This window comes from Nyctibius grandis, chromosome 5 (assembly GCF_013368605.1).
Source record: "Nyctibius grandis isolate bNycGra1 chromosome 5, bNycGra1.pri, whole genome shotgun sequence".
In the NCBI taxonomy this organism is placed as follows: domain Eukaryota; kingdom Metazoa; phylum Chordata; class Aves; order Nyctibiiformes; family Nyctibiidae; genus Nyctibius; species Nyctibius grandis.
Window position 1 is genome coordinate 45560995 of NC_090662.1, and position 25370 is coordinate 45586364.

The 25370-nt window shown below is 36.3% G+C and overlaps 1 protein-coding gene across 4 annotated transcripts in view; it reads left to right on the forward strand.

Annotated features, from left to right (window-relative positions):
* ZDHHC17 (zinc finger DHHC-type palmitoyltransferase 17) overlaps positions 1-25370 on the forward strand; it is an 82472-nt gene that overhangs the window by 40430 nt on the left and 16672 nt on the right. For 3 of the 4 annotated variants that reach the window (XR_011048181.1, XM_068400583.1, XM_068400585.1), the window contains exons 4-10: positions 359-436; positions 1841-1985; positions 7479-7543; positions 8919-9081; positions 13672-13797; positions 15080-15222; positions 17625-17725. Coding sequence is in view for 3 of the 4 variants with exons in the window: in XM_068400583.1 (XP_068256684.1) it covers positions 359-436; positions 1841-1985; positions 7479-7543; positions 8919-9081; positions 13672-13797; positions 15080-15222; positions 17625-17725 (821 nt within the window). In the remaining variant the exon portion in view is untranslated. Of the gene's footprint in view, positions 1-358; positions 437-1435; positions 1459-1840; positions 1986-7478; positions 7544-8918; positions 9082-13671; positions 13798-15079; positions 15223-17624; positions 17726-25370 lie in introns of those variants that run through there. The other variant, XM_068400586.1, reaches the window with a different exon arrangement.

Below are 25370 nucleotides of genomic sequence, written 5' to 3' on the forward strand. Positions count from 1 at the left end.
TCTTTTCATGCAGCAATCCCTAAATCTTTTAGAAGAATCCATTTTATTAAATACTTCTATGGTAGCACAGTTTGTACTAATATATATAGCAATTATTCTATTTTACCTTAGAACTAAACTAGGAAATAGCAGCATGTTTAAAACACAGTAGAAAGCATCCCTGCTCTCCCAACCCACATCAAAAAGGCAAAAAAAATGAATGTATATGCATAACCTCTAAAAAGAAAGCTTATATAAAGGCAAGGAAAGGTTCTGGTCTTCTGTCTGTAACTGCCTGTTTTGCATAACATCAAACATGCTTAGTCTGTGTCCTTTATACCAAGATGAGCAATAATATGTACTATTTCTGTTATTCCAGATACTATATATCAAAAGGTGCTATCGTTGATCAGCTTGGAGGAGATTTAAATTCCACCCCACTTCACTGGGCAACAAGGTGGGGAAAAGTCTTCTGCAATTTCTTTTCCTGTGCTTTTGCTTAACTTGTGCTACTGTTGGATTTATGAAATTGATGTATTTTATGGGAATACTTTGTACAAGAATTGGTTCAGTCATTGATAACTGGGCACACTGTGAATGTGGTATGTTTGAGCTACAGGTGCTTTCAGCATATAGTTCAGTTTTTGTCTTATCCCTTTCTGATGTAGAGGAATATGATTGCTGTGATAGCAAAAGGAGTAAAGTAAAATTAGAGTCTGTAGTCACCTTGGTTTACTCTTACTTTGGAGATCTTATTTTTGCCAGTCTTCTGACATTCAGCAACACTAATGCAGATGGGGCTTGGGATGATTTTGTGTGACATTGTCCTTGCAGTGTTCTATTACGTGTGTGGGTTTTTTTTAAGATGCACTTAAAATCAGATTTATGATGTAGAAGATGGTCTGAGAATGATGAATGGCTGGGAAAATTGAAGACAGCATTCGAGTAGTAGCTGCAGCTTCAGACAACCACCTAGAAATAGATGGGAAAGGAACACTGCCCATATCAATATTTTTAACTGTAGACTGCAAAAGCAGACTTAGGAAATTAGCTTTTAGAACATTTAATATATCAAAATAATTTGTTTACTAAAGATGAGGACTTGCTTGTTAGCGTCTGTTAAAGGTTTTAGCTTATATATTTCTTTTTGTTACAGAGCACACTCGAAGTTCTGTGTTAATAGCACAAAAGCTTGATTAAATTTCCTGGTCTTCAAAGCTGTAATCTGTTGTTCTGTGAAGCATTGTCCGAAGCTGCTTCTGAAAGATTTGAAAGTTCTTTTTGCTCATGTCAGAAACTGTGTACTGACAGGCACCGTGTCTACAAGAAGGATATGACTATGCTCATTATGCCAAAAAGATGCTTAAGCTTTTAATGTAGTGTGGAGGAAGTGTAGGCCTTCAGTTTTCCTTTTTTCTTCCTATTTTTTTTCACTACTGTTTTTAATAGTAGAAAGATAAACCATATGCCCCACAAAAAGTGAGTATATCGCCAGTTTGAAATCTCTTAAAATAGCAGGTTTCATATGTGGATTGGAAGAAGCCTCAGTAGACTAGATTTCTAAACTAATAATGTTTTTTTTTTGTTGACTGTCTTTTTGCTATACGACACGCTTAAGCGAGTTGCATGTGATGAATGCATTGGCTGCAAGGAATTTACTCAGATGAATGAGTTTGCTTACTCAGTTGCAGAATCATATCATGACAATTGTTGTTTTCAAAGTGTGAGTCAAAGTCCGGACGCTCCAGTAGTGTGATTAACTGCTAAATGTGTTTGTTGTATTCGGATATTCAAATTCTAATAGTTTTTCTGTATATAGTTATTCATTTGTTTGTTTTTTTTTGTGTTTTGTTACATTTAGACAGGGTCACTTATCCATGGTTGTACAGCTGATGAAATATGGGGCAGATCCGTCGCTAATTGATGGAGAAGGATGTAGCTGTATTCATTTGGCTGCCCAGTTTGGACATACTTCTATTGTTGCTTACCTGATAGCAAAGGGACAGGTAAATTTTAAATCATATCATATTTAAATAGATTCTACTCAAAATTAGAGTAGGAAAAGAATTGAAACCTATACGTATCATTCAGGAAATGCAAAATATTTGCCTGACTAAACATAAAAATAATTCAGTGTTTTACTGTAGACTACAGTATTGATGTGCCACCTGCTAACTTAATTTCTTCTAACAGTGGTCTGAGTACTTTGGATTTAATTCATACCTTTCTAGTGTAGTACATGGAAATTCTAGCACTTATTCTTTTACTATTCTTTATTTCTAATGAATTTAATCTTTAAATGTTAACATTGACAATGTTAGCAAATATGTTAGAATTCTTCACAGAATCATCAGATTATACATGGGTAAAGAATCTAATGTCAAAGAGTTGTCATAGGTCATCTCTTTTTTTACACCTCAGTCCACACTTTTAGTTATTGCTGTTACTAATTGCATGTGTGTGTAAATAAAAAAAAAAAAAATTTAAAAAATAAAAAAAAAACCCACAAAACAACCGAAAACTTTCTTGCTAGCCTCTTATATTACTGCTAGATCTGTAAAGTGTATATATAGCATGTGATTTTGGTATCCTTTCCATGCCATATGTTTGAATTAATTTTAACAGTAATTCTTGGAAGCACTTCAGAAATTTCAACTTTAAAATTATGTATTGATGTTTATGTTTAAAATATAGTATGTTTAAAATATAGTAATATCAATAGCATTGTAATAACAATCCCTAAACTCACAGTTCTCTAGACATACTGCATACAACTACAGAAACTACATGGTTTCCGTAGAAGCTATGGGAAATACATGATTCTACATTTTATTCTCCTTTAATGAGTACATATGAGGTCATTAATCCCTTTTTCTTTTTTTTTTCACCTCCTTTGTGATGCTATGATTTGGGTTTGGAAACTTGTGCTGCTTTTGCTTATGTGGGCTTACCCTATATACTACTTGCAATTTTTTTTTGCCTTTTTGTCTTTACAGAGACCAAGTTCTCTTATATGCAAAGAGTAGGCTTGCACTTGTTCTGAACCTAATTGTAGTACCTGTGTGGTAAATGACAACTAAATAAATGTCAAAATAAAGGTCAGTGTAGGCTACTGTGCTTTGTTAGTTCTGATCCTGATGCCTTTGTGGACCTGCATGATCAGAGGAGAGCCAGCTTTCATAACTGTAGAGAACTGACAGGTCAATGAAGAAGTTGCTCCTAATTGCTTCTTTTCCCTTTTTGAGACAGAGCTGGAACCCAACTTCAGTGTTGCTGCTTCACTCTTTTCCTGAGCTGCAGCAGCCAACAGTAAAATTTCCAATCTGAGGCTTGAGTCCTCTGTCTTCTGGAGTGTAGTGTAGGGGAAGAACTCTTGGTCAGACACCCTCTGGCCTTGGTTGGAAGTGAACCCACTTTCATGCCAGCAAGTACTACTCGGCCAAGAGGCAGCAGTGGCTGATAGCTGTTGCTTTTTATTTAGTCATATCTCTTACTGAATTTTGAGAGACTAATACCTGGCTGTATCATAATTTGCTCATGTTGTTTGTGTCAGTAGGTTGCCTGGGTCAAAATCAAGCCTGGGGCAAGTACATGATATAAATGTAATCAGATAGCAAGTAACAGAATCTGTAGCACAGTCCAAGTTTAGGTAAGGTGATTATTTTAGAAAAATGCATGAAAGAAAAACTGAAAAGAGCTTGAAGGCACTTAAAAATATTCAAAATTGATGCTCGTATTACTTGACTGCTTGACGCTGTGTTTGCACTACTTAAAATGCCAAAGGCATATCGAAGTGTAGCATATGCAAACGTGTCACCCCAGAATAAGTTAGGATATGGTATGTTGAATAATGTGTTCTCATCCTGTGGCATGTGTGAGATAACTTGCCTCAATCACAGATAATGAGTGACTGTAAAGTTGCTAGTAGGATAAAATCATGTTGTAAGAAATATTCTGCAGCTAAAATTGTAGTTTAACTGTTTCATACTTATAGTTTAACTATCACTTTCATAGTTTAACTATCATTTATTCATCAAGTATGTATTTTATTTTATTCTCAGAGTTGCAATTTTAAGTGTTAACTGCTGTCCTGAGCTACATAGGGGCTGCCTTCTGCGCTACAGCCTAGGATTAGTTGGCATCTAGGATGGGAGATGCCAGTGTGGTACCAGCAGCCTTGATTACTTTAGTGCTGCAGTCCGTGAGCAGTGCTCGTAAGCACTGTTACCTCTCTTGGCACTGAGGATTGTTCTCTCTACCAGGCTCAGGCCAGTGCAAGACACTGAACCAAGTGTTTATTTCCTAGACCCAACCTACAGCACATTACTTATAGAATTGTAAGTCCAGTCACGTTTCTTCCTCATGATTGTCAAAACTGACTCTGTGTTTGATGGACTAGAGTATTCAGAAGAGAGCTTTTGTTGTTTGAAAGAGCAAGGTAGGTTCAGCTCTGTGTGTTACCTTGCCTGATGAGCTGCCTGTTGGTCTGCACTTTGTTCATTCCACAAGAAGCCTACAAAATCTCTGCTTCTAGTGAATAACTAGCACATGTCTTTCCTAAATTAGGAAATGTTTTCAGCCTTACATCTCCCTTCCTGATAAATCTTCTTTACTCTGTGCTTTTAAATGTCATCTCTTTGGAAGCCTGTTTCCCTTTCCCTGGGCAACAGTCCATGTGAAAGAGATCTTTTCCTTATGGAGAGTAGGATTCTGAACAAGGGCATGATGGGTCTTTCTATGAAGGTCTGTGGTTTGTGAAATAACCAGTAATGGTTCTAAAGAGGATCAGATTCCTGGTCCCTTTCTGTGCAATTTAATGCACTTTTAAGTGGAATCTCTTGATGCTTTTTGTGCTTTTGAAAAGGCCGTATTGTATCGCAGTGCTGGTATGACCATTGCTAGTTAAATGTCCTGGTAAGCCTAAATGCTGCTCTAATGTCTAGCTGCTATTCAGAATCCTACCTCGTCAGCTATAGTGCCTACAGAGAGTAGCATTAAGCAGCAGAATAGTTGCTTCAGCTCCTTTCCATGCAGGAAGCTCTTTCTCCCCTATAGTTTTGCCTCTCCGAAAGTTTTTTGTGGCATCTTGTATTAGTGTTCTAGGATTAAGTCTGTCTATCTTTGCATATGCAGAGTTGTTCTTGTGCAGAACCAGGGTTGTTCTATTTCAGAAACAAGTAAAAAAATTGCCGATTGTGGTCCACAGAGTTCAAGCTTGAAATACATACAGAGGGCAGCAGTGTGTGCAGTTTTTGATCATTGCATCACTTATTGTTGAAATCTTTGGTTCTTGCAGTGCTCGTGCTGTGTTCTAACAGCATAGGTACACCCCTCCATGAGCATTATCAGATTGACCCGTCACTGTGAGTTAAACAAGAAGTTAATGCTAAAATGTGTGTTGGTACACAACAGAACAGAACAACAGTATCCTAATATGTACCTGCTGCTGAAGGTTTACTTTTTTGCCTCAGCCCTTTGGTAAAAAGCAGCTTCTTTTCTGAAATGTCCCACTTGTTGTGTGGTTGTGGTAATGATCAAGCAAAATAACAAATAATTTTTGATGAGAGGTTTGTTAAAGTGTGCGTCTGCTATCCACAATTACATCATCTTTGTTACGTCTGTACAACAATATGCAAGGCAATCTTAGTTGCTTTGCCTCTTGTTAAAGTTCCTTTGAAAAGGGATCTGCCTCAGCCCACGTTGTAGCTTAATACGAGTAATAGCTGTAGCCTGCCCAGGTAATTTATGTGCAGGGAATAGTCTGGAGGTCATGGCTTTTTTTTTCCTTTTTCTTTTAGCTGAGTGTCACCTAGTGTGCAAAGTGTAGTTTTGATTTGTCAGGTGGAATCACTGAAGGAATCATTTTACTTACGTCCAGGCAATCATGTCCCTGCTGTCAGGAAGAATTGCTTTTCTATATGAAGTGTAAAGATGAAAGAGTGATTGTTCATGTTACAGTAATTTGTACAATCTTCAAAATATGTTGTTCCCACAGTGTGACCTGGGAAATCAAAGTCATGCTTCTCAAGGATGAATGAACTTGAGGTTACGCTGCAGTTCTAATTTCCTTCATGCTCTCAATGACAGGAGGTTAAAGGGAGTGCCAACGGTTGCGCGGTCCTAGTAGGCTCAAAAGGATCTAATCTATACAAGTACTGTGGGCAAACAGAGTTGGATCCCGATCTCAGTGCATGTAACTCTTTTCTGAACAAACAATACAATAAAGTAATGGTTTTCTTTCCTCTCCATCAGCTGTTTTTTAAATTTCTGATTTTTTTTTTAAATTAAGCAACAGAGTAAAAACTCAGAAATGTAAAGTTATCTTCAGGCTAGGGATGTTTTAAAAGCAATTGTTTGCAAGGACTAAACTGGATTTTCTGGAAAACTTCCGCCTGGATCAGGCCAGCAGCACTATGAGCAGGGATCCCAGGGTGCCGGGCATTTGACAGACTACTGGAGAAGAGAAGGTTCTGGGGGTGATAGAAAGCAACATCATCCACTTTCTGAGTTTCTGTCAGTAGTTTCTGTAGCAAAAGACTTTACTGAAACGCTTTCAACCTAATTTTCCTAGTAAGGACTGAAGGGAGTAGCATATGAAATACTGACCTAGCTCTATTGCCTCTAAGGAAAACTGTTCAGGTCTTGCATTAAGTTAGCTTAGAGTAATATTGTTAGCGGTGGTCTGTGGAACTTGCCCAAATGTGCTCGAGAGTCTAATCTGCCTCAATGTGTTTAGGAATTACCAACTTCCATTTTAGTGAGGCAGGGATCTATAACAGGAAAAAATGCTGTAGATATTAGATCCTTTCTGATGGATCCAAGAGAATTGTCTGGATGGTGCTGGTTTGTCCTCCTGTGGCTATGTTCTGTTAAATGTAATAATGTGTGTTTTTTTTATTTTTAGCCATCAGTTTAGTCACCACTTGATTATGGATCGGTTTTATTTCTGAGTAGGTTGGTTTTTTTAATGGCTTTTGTTTAAACTAAGATCTGGCATCCATTAACTTGGTACCCAGATATGTAAATATCTTTGGAACTGAGTGAACTCAGGAAAATTGACTTGCAAGTGGAAAAATAGAGGCAGCTAACATTCAGTAGGATGTAGGATTCAGGCCATGGTATTTATGTTCACTTATCAAGTATGTTATTAAATATTGGTGCATTATTTTAGTTTTCTCCTGCTTTTGAGTGCAATAGTACACCATCTACATGTATCTTTTATGTTGAAGATTAATACTAAGATAGAAATGACTAGTCATATACAGCGTGACTGTTCCTTAGTTTCCAAAATAGATTGGACTGGTTATATTTTTGCAATGGTGGTGTTAATGTCTGTTTTAATTTTTTTAATACTATTTTATTATGTACTAAAAGCTTCCCAATTTTTCTCCAGTTGGTTAGTCTTAAAATACTGCTTCTCATTGTGAACCTTGTATCTACTGGATCTTGAGCATGCTTACTTATCTCACTAACTTTTTTTTTTTCTTTTCCTTTTTTAGGATGTAGATATGATGGATCAAAATGGAATGACACCTTTAATGTGGGCAGCTTACAGAACACATAGGTAATATCTCACTGCAGTTTTGACTTTCTCTTGATGTTAACTAGGTAGCATATAGTCATGACTTTTTTGATTTTTTGGAAAGTTTTTTTTTTGTTTAGCTAGTCAATGTTCTTTCCACCGTTGCCACTTTATCTTTCTTTATTTTCAATTGTTGTGAGTTAACCCCAGCCGTCAGCTCAGCCCCACACAGCCACTTGCTCACTCCCACCCAGGAGGATGGGGAGAAGAATCAGAAGGGTACAAGTGAGAAAACTCACGGGTTGAGATGAAGACAGCTTAATAGATAAAGCAAAAGCTGCGCACCCAAGCAAAGCTAAACAAGGAATTCATTCACTACTTCCCATGGGTAGGCAGGTGTTCAGCCCTCTCCAGGACAGCAGGGCTCTGTCACCTGGAATGGTTACTTGGGAAGGCAGATGCCATAACTCCAAACATCCCCCCTTCCTCCTTCTTTCCCTCAGCTTTTATTTCTGAGCACAACATTATATGGTCTGGAATTTCCTTCTGGTCAGTTGGGGTCAGCTGTCCCAGCTGTGTCCCCTTCCGTCTTCTTGCCCATCCCCAGCCTGCTCGCTGCCGGGCAGTGTGAGAGGCAGAAAAGGTGTTTATGCTGTGTAAGCACTGCTCAGCAATAGCTAGAACATGGGTGTGTTATCAACACCGTTTTGGTCACAAATCCAAAACACAGCACCATAGGAGCTACTATGAAGAAGACTAACTTGATCTCAGCCAAAACCAGTATAATGAACTATTCAGGAGAGAGGGTATTATGCAGAAGTACTCACTAATACGAACTTTTAGTTTACAAAATAAATCTTCATGTGGGGATTATTGGAAAAAGTTGATGTAAAATAACACTTCTCCAAAGAGCAAGTTTGTCTGAACTAGAGTCCTGCTCAGAAGGGCCTATCTCCTTCAGTTGTTGAGAGGAACATAGGCTAACTTTTACGAATACCTACCATTACCAACATTATGATCCTATTTTGTTTTCATCTTTTGGAATGTGAAGTGGAAATATAACATGTTTTGAATTTTGGTTGTTATCTGCCAAGTATATAATCATGTGTATGCTTTTACAAATCTGTTAATACTGTTAGGTTTTGGTAAACTGGAAAACAGAATTGTATAACAAATGCGTTTCATGACATTTCAGAACAGACTGCCTTACTGAGCACTGACTTAAAAGTCAATAGGATTGTTGTTGCCCTTTGGTGGGAAGGGAATTTGAGCCATTCATAATCATCAGCAAAAAATGTTACTTTGCTATTACATAGTGTACCTGATCAATGTTCTTTAGAAATTGAACTCATTAACAATAAGCTGGTATGTATTTGAGTTCATCTTCTGTAGATCTAACAAGAATTTTCTTTTCTAGTGTGGATCCAACCCGATTACTACTTACATTTAATGTTTCTGTTAATCTTGGAGACAAATATCACAAAAACACAGCACTGCACTGGGCTGTGCTAGCAGGAAATACTACAGTTATTAGTCTTCTCTTAGAAGCTGGAGCTAATGTTGATGCTCAAAATATAAAGGTAAACACTTGGTCTGTTTTTATTGTAAGCGGTTGTAATCTTAAGAATAGATTATTATTGTGGATATGGTGGGATCATGAAGGTGGAGCAAAAGCCATGCCACTAATGTTTAATTCAGGAATCGTTTTTTCCTAACAGTGATGCATAACCACTAAATCTGCACCTTCAAAAGTACTCATGTAATGGTTATGTGCAAATATATGGGAGTGGGGTGTGCAATTAGACTATGTGCATGAAGATCCAAGCATTTGGATGCAAAATTGGAAATCTGACTGAGTGTCATCTAGTGAAGTTCTGGGGTGACTGTCTGTCTGTTGGAGTGAGATGTGAGACATCTCTGTCCTCTTCCAGAGAGATGAGAACCGCTCTAGTGTATCTTCCAGTGGCAGTAAGGAAGTTGGAGGCCTAAAAATACCAGTAGGAGTAAAATAAGAGAATGGGCTCTTTTTTGCATCAGAACTTTCAGTTGACTGATTACTCTACCAGAACCTCTTAATGATGAAGCTAGATTCAGCACTGACAGAGCCCATCCCTAGCATATGCTAGACCAGCCAAGCAGCTGTTAGAATTTATGCCATAAACTTGAAAACTATAAGAGATTCTCCAGCAGTGGAAGGTGCACCTGTTGAATGTGGTTTTGTCCATTGCCTCCAGACTATTCTGTATATCATATTAGGTGCACTTCACCACCCAAGCGGTTTCTTCTGTGGTGTCAGAGAAGAATTAACTTTTAAAAAAAGATTCTTTACTCAATTTCTTTTCAAGTATTTGTATTTTCCACTTACTGAGTGTTACAGATGGAGTGGTTACAGGTGGAAAATACAGCTGTAAATCTACATTTATAAAATATTAAATACTTAATTAAATTTATTTGACCTTTCACCATTTTCGTTACTGATTAAGATGACCAGGGTGTATTTTGCTTGGCCGCAAGTGAAAGAAATATGCTAAAAAAATACATATACACATCTGTTTTCTTGAACAGCATGGAACAGCCTTTTTAAGGGTGCAGTCAAATTTTGCTAGTAGCTTTCTAGGTCCTACATTCACTTTAGAATATCAGAAATACTGAGCATCATGAATGAAAACTCATTAGAAAAATCACATGGCTTTTCACGTGTTTAAAACAAATCAACTAGCCTCTCGCATGTACTGATGTGAATATATAAAAATTATTCCTGGTCTGTAAGGTCGGTCATGTGGATGAATTATGCTTCTAGTCTCACTTGTAAACTATTGAAAAACTTATTTTCTGTGCCACCTAACGGTAAAAATTAAGGTACTTTTGTGGAAAAAAATCAGTGTGTCATACCTTGCTTCCATTGGCAGAGTGATTAGTGTGATTAGAGTTTTAAAGTCATCACCTCACCTACATTTCTGGACTCCTGTGAAATCTGTAATAAAAATTCTTGTGTTTGTCCAAATGAGAAAATATCTGCTAGCCTGGAGCAGTTCATGGTCTCTCCTTCTTTATTGACAGACAGCAGCAGTCAGTAGAAAAATAGGTTTTTGAACCTGATGGATCATGATATCTTTCCAGTCATGCCAGAAGACATATGCCCGGTTTCATTAACCACTGCCTGCCTTCTGCGGTGGAGTCTGGGTTTCTTGCATGCCTTCCCAGGTTTCTAGGATCTTCAGAGGATCAAAATCATTCTAGCAGTGGCAGTTTTGCCATCCTGCCAGTGGCTTTATAACAGATGCTGATTTGGGTGATAGTAAACATACAAGAAACATAAGAATTTGGTTGATTTGTATAGGTATATAGAAACTCAGTTTTGTGCTTCTCCTTTGACTGTTCAGCAAAAAAGTTTTCTTTGAGCCAAAAACCAGTTGTTAAGTGTTTGGCTCATTTTTCCCCAAAAAAAAAAAGGAATCGTGAAAAGCTCCTTTCTGATGTGGTCACTTCCAGATTTCTGCAGCACTATCTAGTGAAGTCCTTTTCTCAGGTAGCCCATGGAATTGACCAAGAACGGTGGTAAGACAGCTAAGCTTAAAGAAATACATTGGCTGAAAGCTGTTCCTCTTTCAGATTATGAAGTGGCTGAAATATTAGGTGCAAGCTTTGACCTTGTTATCAGCTCTAGGCAGACTGTGTTAGAAAGGCGCATGCTGCTGGCCGCCTACGTTTGGAACAAATTGGAACCAGTCATCTCAGTAAGGTGCTCTTGTTACTTTGCATGACAGTTTGAGAAGTATGTGAACAATAGCACTCTTATTCTAGAATAAAGCTTGATACAAGCAGTGGGTTTATCCTGTTTGTGTTATTTATCCTCTTTATGTTATGCTCTACAAGAAAATAATACTTTTCTTTTGGTAGTAAGATACTTCCTTTTTCCTTTTTAAGAACTGGATTACAGTTGGAGTTGGAAGCTGATTTTCAGTAGTCAAACTAGAGTGGTGGGGTTTTTTTGGTTGGTTGATTTTTTGTTAAGGAAATTATCTTGCCACACCAGTAGACAGATTAGGACAGGGTTTCACAGGGAGTCAGTTTATCACTGGGGGTCGGGGGGAAACCTGTAAATTTTATTTCAATATAAGAGAAGCTCCTTTTTTTTGCTAGAGAGTGATAGAGACCTAAAAGAGCTTTTATGATTTAAGGAAGATTTTTTTTTTTAAATCTGTTAATGAATCATTGAATGGACTTCAGGTGTAGTTTCTTGACTATGCAGTGTATCTGTAGGCTTGTCTGTGGAAGTCTACATGTAAAGTTCCCTATGGTAATGACTCTTCAGATTATTCTTTCTATCTAAACACTTTAAATATATACTATTGAAGCCTTATTGCTTGCTGGCAAACTAAGTATGTTACTAGATTAAGTTCCTCAATTTTTTTTTTTTTTTTTGCTTTCTAAGCAAGTCAGTCATCCACCACCCCTGTGAATACAAGGAAAATATTAAAATGGCCAGATGACGAGAAGCATAGTCAAAGACTTCTTTAAAGCTCCCTCAATCTTTTTATCTAGGCAGTTCCTAGGTGTCTCATGGCCCTCTAGTGGAAGGGATGCTCAGCTGGACCCCAAGACAACTTCAGGATTTACTTGGGAGATCAACTCCCAGAGGGGATTGCTTGTCCACAGGTAATCTTTACAGTCTGGATATATAAGGTGATATTAAAACAGCAGCATCTCTGGAGTTTTCCAGATATTAGCAATTCTAGGTACTTTTAAATTTGTGCTGAAGCAGGCACCATAGTTTTATTTCAGGCATTTCTGTTGAGGATGGAGTTAATTTAATCTGTTTCTTAAACATCTGGCCAAATAACTTTGAAGGCAAGTTAAGTCAGAAGGTTATTCTTTTTTTAACTGATTGTGCTAGTTAAACTTCTCACACAGAAGGAGTGCAAGATCCTGCTAAACAGCAAAAAGGTTCACCTCATAATCTGTAGTCTGTGCTATTTACCCTCCTTCTAGAGATTTGGAACAAGATTTCAAAGGCAAAAATGACACTTAAGTACTCAGTTCCCATTGTCTTTCTATGGGATATAAGTAGCTAGCTGTACTTTCTAATCCTTGAAATCTCTTCTATCTATAGTAATTATTGCCCTTTCTGGGTAATTTCAGTTTCTGGTACCTGTCTCACTTTTTTTTTAGGAGGGGGCCGAGCGATGGAGGATTCAGCCATTTTTCAAGCCTCCATGAATGGTTTGTTTAGGAGGGGAGTTAACTCCAGTAGAAGAGAGGAGGAGTCAAATGCAAAACTGAAGCTGGAGGTACCTGCAATTGGTTGTCTCTTGCCTCCTCTATAATTTTAGAGCAGTCAATAACTTTCATTTAGCTCTCTTCCTAAATGTTTAAAAAGCAATAAAATCAAATCAGTTTGATAGGCACCTTTGGCCCCTGTATCTCTCTCTGTGTCTCTTTTTTGCTTTGTCTGTCAGTCCTCTCTGAAAGTAGGGAAGGAGAAAGCATGGACCATTTCTGGCTTAGCACTCAAAGTACGTGAAGCACAGGCTAAGCATGAAAGCTTAGAGTTATGGAATAAGTTGGACATGAGCAATCAGTTTATTCTTTCCCGTTTTCTTCCTAGGACTTCAGTAACTGAGATGAATATAAGAACATTAAGCTTGTGGAAAAAATTCCTTATAGAAACATTCCATTATATTAGTAACTTCACTCTGCCAAAAAGGCAGAGAATTAACTGAGAAGTCAGGCTTTAGACTGTGGGAGAGTTTCCATGATCCAGTGGGTCACGAGTTCTTATTCTTTGCTTGATTTCTGCTGCCTGTCAATAGCTGAGAGGGAAGCACAGTCTTTCATTTATAGATTAGTAGACTGTGTGTAGAACAGTGAAACATAGATGTGTTATGCCAAAGGCAACAATTATTACTATGTCAGGACATACATATTGTCAGGATCGCACATCTAATATTCTACTTGTCCACACATATATAGTTATGAGAGAGTGAAAAAGACCAAAAAGAATGAATGATGTTTGGTGTCAAGTAAGCTGCAGAGCAAAAAGTATGCCAGAATGTAGCTTAAACTGACTTAAAATGTATTATTTTTACTTGCCAATCTTCTGTTTCAAAAGTGCTCTGAATGCATTTTATTTTTAAATTGGATGTTTCTCACTTTTATACTCCTGGCAGGGAGAATCACCACTTGACCTAGCAAAACAGAGGAAAAACGTTTGGATGATCAATCACCTACAGGAAGCAAGACAAGCAAAGGGATATGACAGTCCGTCTTTTCTGAGAAAATTAAAAGCTGATAAAGTAAGAAGTAGTATAACACTTACGTAAATCAATATTACTGCTGCTGTTGGTTTGGGGGCTTGTGTGTTTGTTTAAGGTAAGCAGTTCAATGCTGTGGTTTCCCCACATTTCAGTTTTAGGAAGCATCTTTTTGTTATGACAAAAATAGTTGCAAAAGTGAGGGGGGTGGGGGGAAGCTTTATTCAAGGCAGGAGGAAAGAAAACCCTAAGTCTTCACACAGTTACCTTTACTTTTTGTGCTAACCAAACGTTAGGAAAGTACCAAGTGGTCTGGTATTGTTGGGGATAGCCAAGACTTTCACAAAGCTGACTCTCATGTATCTAAGAACAGAAGTGATATCCTGAACTCTGATCTCCTCTGTAATTATGTAGTGTTTTGTGTTGAATGAAAGAAGTAGTCAGTCTTGGCAATAAAATGTAATATATGAATCTCTAATGTGGAGGCCTTTTTCTTTTCGGGTTATTATTTAATACTGCAGATAGGAGGAGGAAAGAAATTAGGGTATAAAGGGTAACATATTGCTCTAGCATGAAGAACTGTCTACCTGCTTATAATTTGATAATTTATATGGAGTTAATATTTTGTTACCAGGCAGAGTGTTGTGCTGGTTGTTAAGTATTGCTATCACTGTTTTGTTACAACTTCTTGATTTAAAGATAGTTTGCATCTTGATGATTAAAGCACTAGCTACAGCCTGTGCTTTAACCCTGTGGTAATGTAATAACGCAGTGATTATTCACTTTAGGTGATTTGTGCATTACATTGTGGGTACCTGTGCTTTGTGACCATGCTTTGAATATATGGAAAGAATTCAGTGCCTTCATCAGGAATTGTACCCACATAGTATAAGAGAAAAAAGGTTCTATCTTACTTCACAGACACTTCAGTGTGGCTTTATCTATTACTTATGTAACTTTAAAATTCACTAAGATTACCATGTGCCGTGTAGTAGTTTATGCACTTTGGCAGATTCTTAAAAAAGAGCTACTGTTGCCTTTATTCTGGATTAACAGCAAAGTCTCTAGAAGACAGTTCTTCTAAAATAAACAAATAAATAATATTACTGATTTGTTACAAAATTTTAGGAAAATTTTTTTCTTGCACGTTCATTGGAGATATTTAAATATAGGAAATGAGAAAAATGTATGAAGATTCCTCCCCCTATGTCAAGCTTCCTGAAAATTTATTGAAGTTTTTGTGACTGTCCTATTTATTATAGAATATTATTATACAATCTGTTCTTGAAAATAGAGTTACTTACTGATACTTGTTTCTGTATAGGAATTCCGTCAGAAGGTGATGCTGGGAACTCCTTTCCTAGTTATTTGGCTGGTTGGGTTTATAGCAGACCTAGACATTGATTCTTGGCTCATTAAAGGGCTGATGTACGGTGGCGTCTGGGCTATGGTGCAGTTTCTTTCAAAGTAAGTGTTTTACCAGGACACTGTCTGTTTGGTATGCACACAAGAAGTGTTTTGCTGGCATCTTTATTGGATAAATAATTTTAAATTTCTATTTTTTGTGTGTTTTTTCAAAATGCAACATTAATTTTTTGTTGGAATTTCTTAAATTACTATTTCTGGGAAAGATCTTGTGTGACACTAGCTCTTGTAATGCTCTGTTGTCTTGCAAATAGCCATGGAATTGCCTTGGGTGAATACCACTGAGCTAACGGAAGCTAACAGCAGAACAGAAATTCAGTCATTATCCAGAGGAGGGTGCTGAATGTCTGTCTACAAAGAGTTATCAGCATGAATTTTGCAGAAAGCAGTCAAGGGGAAAGTTACTAGAAAGGAATAGAAAAAAGATACGTGCAAGTGTGCTATTAAAACTATTTTTTTTATTTAATTTAAATACCCAAGGGCATCTAAGAGATTAATAGAGAGATATGAAGTTGGAGTCAGATTTTGTAGCTTCTGTTGTGGAAAGAGGTGACTAAAGAAGGCAGCTGCTTTCTCATAATGTTTTTAATTTGTTACCTGATCATAAAGAATTTTAGTTGTGTTTGTGATTACTTTAAGTATCTGTAAATGCACCTACGTATACACACACACACAGAGGAATGCTCCAACGGATTTTTAAGATCCATAGACTACTTCATCTGTCCTTTACTTTTCGTTATCATGTGTGGCACATATAGAAGAACTAATTATATCTTCATACTTACAAGCTTTCTGCTTTTCTGCCATTGAATGTCATGTTTATTAGAACCGCTTGCTTCTCCTTACTTTCTGTTTAAAGAGGAAAAGAAAATATATCTGTTCGTTAAACCAAGTTCATAGAAATTTAGTGAACTTAGTACACCAGGAGGGAGGTGGGGGGTCATCAAGCTTTTGCCTCTGCAGGATCTTGGAGATGATCTGTTCAGTCTTTTTGTCATCTCTGAGGCTGTGTGATTTGCTGACCTCCTCCCACAAATAATTTATTTGGCAGTGCAAATCCTTAACCATGCCTCCTGGAGGAAGCAAGGACAAGATTTCTTCAAGTTTCTCAAGATCTGTGTTTTGTCAAGTTTAATATTTTTGACCTACCTGACACATATTCAGATTAACATTCTTACTTTCTCTTATCCTTTGCTTAACGTTTAGTATAAGTAGTTTTTGAAGTGTTTTTCACAAAGCCTAGGTTTGAATGAAACTTTGGCTATTATTCTAGTAGTATTTCCTTTCCCTGTTGAATTTTAGCTGATCTGCTTAGCTGTTTTCCTCCCTACTCCTTTCACACACACAAAAAAGTGCACAGAAATCGCTGAGAGGAAGATTACTGCTGAGTAACTACTGTGTGTCCAAATGTATATACACTTATTACTCACCATCTTAGCTCATCTTCTTTATAGAATTTTCTCAAAAGACCCAAGAAACTTGCATTAGAGAGGAGACAGTTACTGCAAGCGAGTAAAGGAGTGAAATGGAAGCTACTCGGTGCGCACATTTGTCTGTGGCAGCCCTGAGGGCACCACCAGGACAAAAAGCAAAATGCATCAATGTAAGGATGCTTAGGCAGATGGTGGAAGAAGTTTTATTTCAAGTAGTTTCGCACTTCAGAATGTGATCTTTGATATGTTTAGCAATTTTTTCTTGAATATGGAGTAACCTAGCCACTCACCTAGTTTGTCTCAACTATATTCAACTTTATTCAGAGTAGTCTTTAAAATGCAGGAGTATAAGAAGGTGAAAATAATTCTAATGGCTTAATTTTTTTTTTAATTAAAGTAGCAGCATTCTATCTTAGAACTTGGCATATCTAGTGATATGGCAAATGAATTAATCTGAGTTTTTTTCCAGCTTTCTATTGGCAACTGTAACAGAAGTGAAACATTCAAGAATCTGAAATATTTCAAGTATGTAGGCTGATAACACCAAGGTCTCCTAAGCTTTTTTCTTACTGAAGAAATTTTAACGTGTAATTTTCATTGTGTATGGGTTTCCAAAATATCTTTAGCACTGAAATCTCTTAAGTAAATGTAGTTTGCAACCACTATCCATGTAGGCTAGGAATCTCACAGGTCTCTAACTGCTTTCACAGTGTAGTTTGAGCATGAGTATTTACACATTCTACCTTTCTTGTCCAGTTCTTGATGTTCACTTCAAAAGTAAATGTATAAATTTTAATTAAATAACTTTCAGTCATGACCCTTCATCTGGACAGGTTGAAAATGGGAATTTCTCCTGAACTTTGAAGGTAAAAGGGAGGAAAATGTTTTTATGGTGTATTTTGGAATATCCCATATGGTACATATTTTAATGGGAAGTGTTTTTCAGAAGCAGTACTTCAGGATTTACATTTTATAAGTCGAAACTTATGTGACATTGCTTCTACTTTACAGGTCATTCTTTGATCACTCAATGCACAGTGCACTGCCTCTTGGAATATACTTGGCAACGAAATTCTGGATGTACGTGACGTGGTTTTTCTGGTTTTGGAATGATATCCTTTTTTGTGTACAGTAATAAGTAATGTTTTTTCTTGTTAGTAGTATGAGGTAATACCTGGATATATCCCACATATAAGAGTAAGTAAAGTAATTAAAATTTTAGAATGGCTATCTCCATTAAACATTGCTTTCTATATTGATGGTAATTATTTTAGCTCACGCTATTGCTCAAAATTGTCTTACAGTAGTCTGCAAAATTTCCTGTGCTTTACTGGTTTCTTAAATGGTGGAAATGTAAACAACTCTGTAAAATATGCTCTGGTTTTGAGGTGACAAGGTGTAATTGACTGCATTTTTAGATACTGCTTTTCTGAAAAGCAGTAGGTAATTTCATGGTATGTATCAATTCCAGTGGAAGTAGCTTTCTAGTTAGTTCTTCCTAAAGATTTTGCAAATTCCATTTCATACAAACTTTAGATACATTTAACTGTATTTTCAGTCTTTGGAGACTTATATATTAACAACACTAGATTGTAGAGATTCAGCATATGCCCATCTTTTTGTGTTCTTGACTGTCTGCGTAGATACGAACTTTTTGTACTCACAGATGTAGAAATTGATCCAGAGTTCACTGAAGAATGTCAGTTATCCACCTTAAGTAAATAGATTCAAATTTTTAAACAACTTTCTTGGACATTGTAATTACAATAACCAAGAAATCAAAATAGAAATTTAACATTTTATTAAATGTTTAATACAGTTCTTGTAGTTGTAAATAGTTGAAGTGAACTTAATATTTATGATGGATGTTGGCTTGACTTTTCTAGAAACTGGTTTTCTTTTCATCCTCAAAGGAATTACCATGAAATAAGAGAGTAGCAGTGCAACCCTTTTATCATCTTGTTAATATGTTCTCCAACCTTAGCTGAATGAGCCTCACATTTTGGGGTTGAGAACAGAGAGGAGACCCTGCTTCCATGCTACCTTTGGCTTCCGTGCTGACGGTGTTTGCAAAGGTGCTTCTGTGAATAATAGCAGTCCCGTGTGACTGGAGATGACTGCTATCTCACGTTTAAAAAAACCTAAATATGAAAACCTAGTAGCTGTTAAGTAAAAAAGAAAAAGAAAAAAAAAATCTCTGTCAGTATTAGAATGACTATGTCTTGAAGTAGTTATTTAGAAATTCTGGTCCTACTACCGGTCTCTCTGTCTGGCCTGATTTTCTATGTTTTTACTCAATTAAATTTACTAGTAACTGCAGAATCAGGAAAGCAAATACAAAATGAATATGAAAAACATTTAAAAAAGCAGTAGTTAAAAATTGGGGTATACCTTTCCAGGTTTTATGGAATGGAGTAGAACTGTCTAAATATGTCATGCCTCTAGACTGAAGTTGGTTTTCTGTTTGTTTTGTTAAGAAAACCTGAGTTTTGGCAAATAGTAAAATACAAGTTTCTGAGGCAGTTACAATACCTTTACCATCTCACTTCTGAATCTCAACTCTCCCTGCCTTGTGGGTTTTTTACCTTTAGAAACTCATGTTTGCTAATGCTAGTACATGTTTTGGGTTGCAAATGTTGAGCTACTGTGAAATGCTTTCTTGTGCTAATGTAAGATAGCTTGAACCAAATCTAAGAATGTGTGTAACTCTAAATCAAAGTCCTTGACCATATTAAAATGGCAGCACAGCCAACGCAACTTGATGATGGCCTCTATCTTGATGTAGAAAGCTGTCCCTTAAGGCTGGAAAATTGTGAGATTTTTATTCAGAAGCTTGTATTTTCTTCGTATTTGTACCAACTTGCTTAGATTTTTGTTTCTGTTAGCAGTGCTGATTAATGTAACTTGAAGTTTGGGGTTTTTTTGTCGCAGAATAATGTTCATTGTCCACTAGAAGTAGTAACCATAGACAATTATTTACCCTAATAAAGTCTGACTTCAGAATGTCAATAAAATACTGTACTGCTTCTGTAATTTACGGTAGATACGTCAAAACCTTTGCAACAGTCTTTTTGTACACAGAAGTAGTAGTCTAAAAACTTCAGTTACTAATTGCTTTCATTAGAGCTGACACAATTCTCTGACAAGCAGTTTTAGAGACTTAGTGCTTGAGGCCATCTTCCTTTAATTGGTGATTTTTAATTGGAACTCTTTGTAATAAGATTCCAGATTCTTTCTTCTTCTTCTGGAAAATTGCCCTGTAGCTTTATTGGAAAAAAAGAAATTGCATGCCTGCTCTATTTTTATAGCATGAGGCACAGCATTGTGGTTGGAGGAAGGATTCTTGTATTTTTACAGCTTTATATGATTACTTACAGCAGACCAGACTACTACTTTGTAATGTTCAAGTGATTAAAACCTGTCCTGGTAGTTTTTACAAATTCTGACCTTCTTTTGCTCAGGAAAAAGTTTCTGGCCTTAAACAACTATCACAAATTGCCTTACTGGAACTTTATGTTATAAATAATACGAAGGTCTTAATTGTTGCAAGGGTTACTTTAATATTCAGGTGTTTGGTAAGAATTTTCTTTTCTTGTAGGTATGTTGAAGGTGTCTGGAAGATCATTTGGTCTTATGGGTTTAATCCTAATGAGACAGAAAAGGGCAGTCGAAACAATGTGTCATAAAGAACAAACAAAACCAGTGCAAAACCAGTGCATTTTCTTGAATTTCAGGGTGGTCACATGAAAAATAAGTTTATAAATTCTAAGGCTTAATGATGTGTCTTCTGAAAGACCAATCTTGAAAGTAAATTCAAACAGTTTAGATGAATCTAGTGTACTGAATTTTTGTAAATGTTTCCATTCTATTGTATTTTTCTCAGCAGCTTCTGAGTCTGGTGTATTTGTTAAAATAGAAATCCTATTCTTGCTGGGAATGAGGAAGTTATGATCTGTGTATTTATGGATATATGAGTCTATGGTCCTATGCTTCCCTGCCACTGTTGTGCTGCTGTGGTGCTGCTTCACTTTAACTGTATTTTGCCTATAACAAAGAACCAGTTACGTCTTGCTCTGTTAGTGTATTCTAATCTTCTTCTCTTTGCAGAGTAGGGGGAAAATACCCTCAAAAATCCTGCACACTAAATCACTATATTTTAATTTTATTTTATTTTTTAAAGGAAAAAAAAAGAATTTAAAAGTACACCTTTCACATTTCATTCTTTTTCATTAGCATTTATAGATAGAACGTTCTCTTGTGTACTGTAAAAGTTCGCGGCACATGTACCAAGTTCATATCTCAGTTGTTCACACAGTCTTTTCAGTTCCATCTGAACAAATAGTGCCTGTTATGTCAGAAGGTTCTTACACTGCTCTGTTTTTCTAAGATGTCAGGATTTGCTGTAACCCAGAATATTCACAGTATTTTTTTTGGTTCTGCCACTTCCATTTGGTGCAAATCGAAGTGTGCAGTTTTCATTAATTAAGCCTTTTTGGTATAGCATACTACTTGCAATGCTGAGATAATGAGATGATATAAGCCAATTTACAATTTTAAAAATAATATGTCATTGACTAATACTGTATTGATTATCTTATTTCAAGTATACTTCATGTATTGATGGGGTTTAGGTGAAAGAAAACAAATACTGCACACTTTCAATTAGGCATCATTTTAAAAACTGTGTATAAGAGAATTCATGATGATTTTCATGCTTTCACAAAGCTGTTACAATAGTTTAGTGGTTTAAAAACTGTAACAAGCCAATTGGTACAGTTAAACAGTTAAAAACAAAAAAACCCCATTCACATTACCAAAATTAGCTTCAGGAAAACAGCAAAGCGCCTTGCATGCAAAAAGAAAGAAGTCAGCAGCCATGTTTCTAGAGGAACCAAAGACCCAAAAAATCCAAACCCCAGGCCCAGCTATGCAGAACTTCTGTTCCTGTCTCTAAATACTTTCTCTGACTTAACAAAAAAATAAATCTCTGAGGTGGAGGAGATGGCAGTGAATGATTTTTTTTTTCAAGCTAAGGGGTTTTTTTTATGTTAGATCAAAGATGGAGGTAGAGAGATTTTGCAGAGCTTCAGTTAATTAAAAATGGATTTTGTCTAATAAACGCGTAGTCAAATGAGGCTTCTTGTGTAGCTGTCTGGTGTTATCTACCTGGAGTATTGGATCCAGATGTACAGCTGTTATGAATTGGCAAGTTTGTGAGCAATTAGTTATCTCTGACAGCTTACACTGGCTGCAGATTCTTTCTTTATGAGAAAAGGACTTTAATTACTGAATTTGTAATTAATGGAAAGGAGCATCTTGATATAAAATGTGCATTTTGGCTTGTATGACGCATAGCTGTGATAGCAGGAAGCTGCATGTGTTTGGGCCCTTTTAAATAGGTTGCAGTTCAGGAGGAAAAACTAGCTCATCACATGTTTACCTCACTCATGAGTTGTGGGGTGCTTGTTCGGTTTTAATTTTCTTTTTAATGAGATGGTCTTTTTGGTTCCAAGTGGTTTCCTAGAATAATTTTCAGCCTGTTGTACTGTTCTAATAATTAAAGGATATTGATTAGGACTAAAAATAGGAAGTGTTTCGTGGGTGTTTCTGCTTTGTCTCTCACAATGAAAACAGGGGAAACCTCATAAAAGATAGTAAAATGGTGATGGCGCAGAAGGTGAATGCCTACTATATCATACATTTTGCAGCCCTTCATAATATGGTAATGTATTTTTCCTTGCGTAGTTGTAAATGAGGATTTTAGGACAAAATGAGATGCTCTGGAGAACTGATACCCTACTCTGTAGCTAATGCAAGCCTACAAGGGTTTCTTGCATATGGAAAGTTTTGAGAGATGTCTGTGGTACAAGTTGCTAAGATCTCTTTGAAAGTAAACGTCAGAGGGGATTTCACCATAATTTTAGATACCTCTAGTGTGGACATCCATATCTAAGTTAGTTGTTTAAGCTCTCTTCCTTGCCAGTGGAGTAAACTATCCACTTGTAGGGCACTGCTTCTCTGACTTAATTTAAATATCTTGATATTTGATAGATAGATAGATCTTGATAGATAGATTGGACATGACTTTTTCCTTTCTGTTGTGTCTGAAGGCATAATGAGTGATTTAAGGTAGGTGAGACAAATCCCACAGTTGGAGTTGTTTATTATCTACATCAGATGCCAGAAATATCCTGGAGAAGACAATTCTAACTTTCCTTTCTCCTTCAAAGTCTGGTGGGTTTTCATCCCTTCTCTCCAGTTTTGCTTAAAACTCATGAGAAGTGGGTTTTGAAGATGCTAATGAAAAATATTGCTGACTTTGTCTTCCTTCTAACATAGTTACTGCTCATCTATAATCTCCCAACATCTTCCATCCTCAGCACAGAAGTACCTTATCTGCCACCATTTACACTGTCAGCATTGCACTCATCAGACACCACCATGATAAAAGGAAAGGCAAAACTTAGACTCTGTGGGGAGTCTATTGTGCTCGCTGTATTTTATGGAGTAAAATGGGGGAAGGGTAAGTTCAGAAAAATTCTGCATACTGAATTTCTGCTCGTGTGGCTTGGATTCGTGGGCAACTTCTTTATCACACAGGTTGTCCAAATTTTTGTCAGTAAAAAAACAATTCCAAAACTTTAAGGTTATAAAAACCCTTTTAGTGGATAGAAAATAAATTGTCTTTCCCCCTATCTTCTTTAGCAGTCTAGACATGACGTATAGTAATTAGGAATGGGTCATATAATTTTTTTTCAATTGTACCTTTATTGTTTGTAACAGATGTCTGATTAAGGTATTTTTAATGAAAAAAACAGTTTTCGCTGTTGTGGCAAAAACCCCGTGATGCTTTTAGTATTCTAAAGAAAATGTAATCTCTGTCTAGCTGTATAAATAAGTTGAACCAACTTATTCTTGGCAGCAGGTAATTTTAGAAGAAAAATAGGAAGAAATTAGGTTGTGTAAATATTAAATTCAGAGCTTTTCATCTGTAATGTATCAAATAGAACTGTGAGTGTTTAGGTTATAGTATAGCTGGCGGGTTTTCCCCCCTATTATAAATTTGCTGGAAACAGCTTGTTAGAGGAAAGATTAATGAGCCTTTAGTGAGTTAATACTAACATTCTACTATATATACTACATTCTCCTATATATTCTATATATATACACTATATATAACATTCTACTATATATTTTACTATATAAAGTACATGATTGAAGTTTTAACTTAACTTGCCAGTATTTTTTTATTAGAAATTCACAGCCAGTACCTCCCCCCAACAGAAGGAAAACAAAAGTTACTTGGGATACACTTCACATGAACAATGAGATTTTGTTAGCATTCCAGAAGTCAAAAAGAGGCCTTACTTGTATTTATTCATATTTCAAGGTTCTTTCTTATCACAAGAGCAGTGTAGGATTTGAGATACTTACTGTTATTCTATAGAAATTTTGTTTTTTTCATTTAATATTTGCTTGTATCTGTACCACATAGATTTATTTATCAATGGTTTATGTTTTTTTTTTCTTATGTATTAAGAAAAATGCTTAATGCCTTCAATAAACATTTTATTCCAAGAATAGAGTCAAACAGACTAGAATATACTTGTAGAATATATAGTAGAATAATTTGAGCATCTATTCCAACTTCAAAATCCGATTTTTTCAAAGCATGAAAAAAATGTGTTTTTTTCTTGTTACGTTTAAAGTGTTATATACCAATTCAGTACCGATTGCCAAGTAATGCTTGTTTCTAAGTCTTATATGCAGGATTTTGTAATGGAAACACAATATATTAAACTTTAATTACAGTAAAAGTTCTAATGACTGCCAAAGTAGAGAGAAATATTCATCTAAGTTACTCAGCATATAGTGTAATTTGAGTGTGCAGTGATTTGTGCCTGAATAATAAGTGTCCTTTTTGCCTGGATAATGCTGTAGAGGCTTCTGCCACCACGGCTTTGTCAAATATGGCATCTCCTTGCAGTTATGACTGACAGCTGACAAGTATCTTTAGTCAGGTTGGTCAAGTCTTTTGTAGGTTTATCAGAGTAAATAATTTTCCACCTTTTGTGGAAGAAGCATGTCTGAAGTTTTTGGTTTTTCAGCATCATTGCTAAGAAATGTTTTAGTTCTGTGAAGAAAAGTCAAGTGTTGCAAGACTAGGCATGTTATATGGCAAGCCATTCAACACAGGAAATATATTTTAAAACTAATGGTTATTTTCTGCCTTTATATGGTGATTGATTTTATAAACACTTCCAGAGAATACTAAATCCTGTGGGTTTGTAAGTATTAGATGTATTAATATGGTAAAAATAACTTTCATTGATGTAAAATACGGGTATCGCCTTATAATAGGACCAGGTTTCAGACAGTACCTTCCTTGGAGATAAGTGGTGTTGAGACGTGATTGCCATGCAACAGTGGTCGTTGCAGCACAATTCCTTCTATGGCTAGAAGCAGTCCTTTCTGTGATCTAAGGGGAATTTCAAGGGACTGAAGACAGAGGCAGTCAAATGACTACCTTATAAATAGAGCTCTGAAATGTTTATTGTGAAAACAGGAAATACTTCTAAGAAGATAAATTTCATGGAATTTAATTTATTTGAAAGGGAAAATAATTACAAAAACTGAACTATCATTATTCATTCTTTAGAAGGGTAAGTGCTTTAGAAATGCCTCATGGAGAACAGCGTTTTAAAAAGTAAGTTTTCAAGTTTGAGCAATAGCAAATACTGAACACCAAGTTGTTTC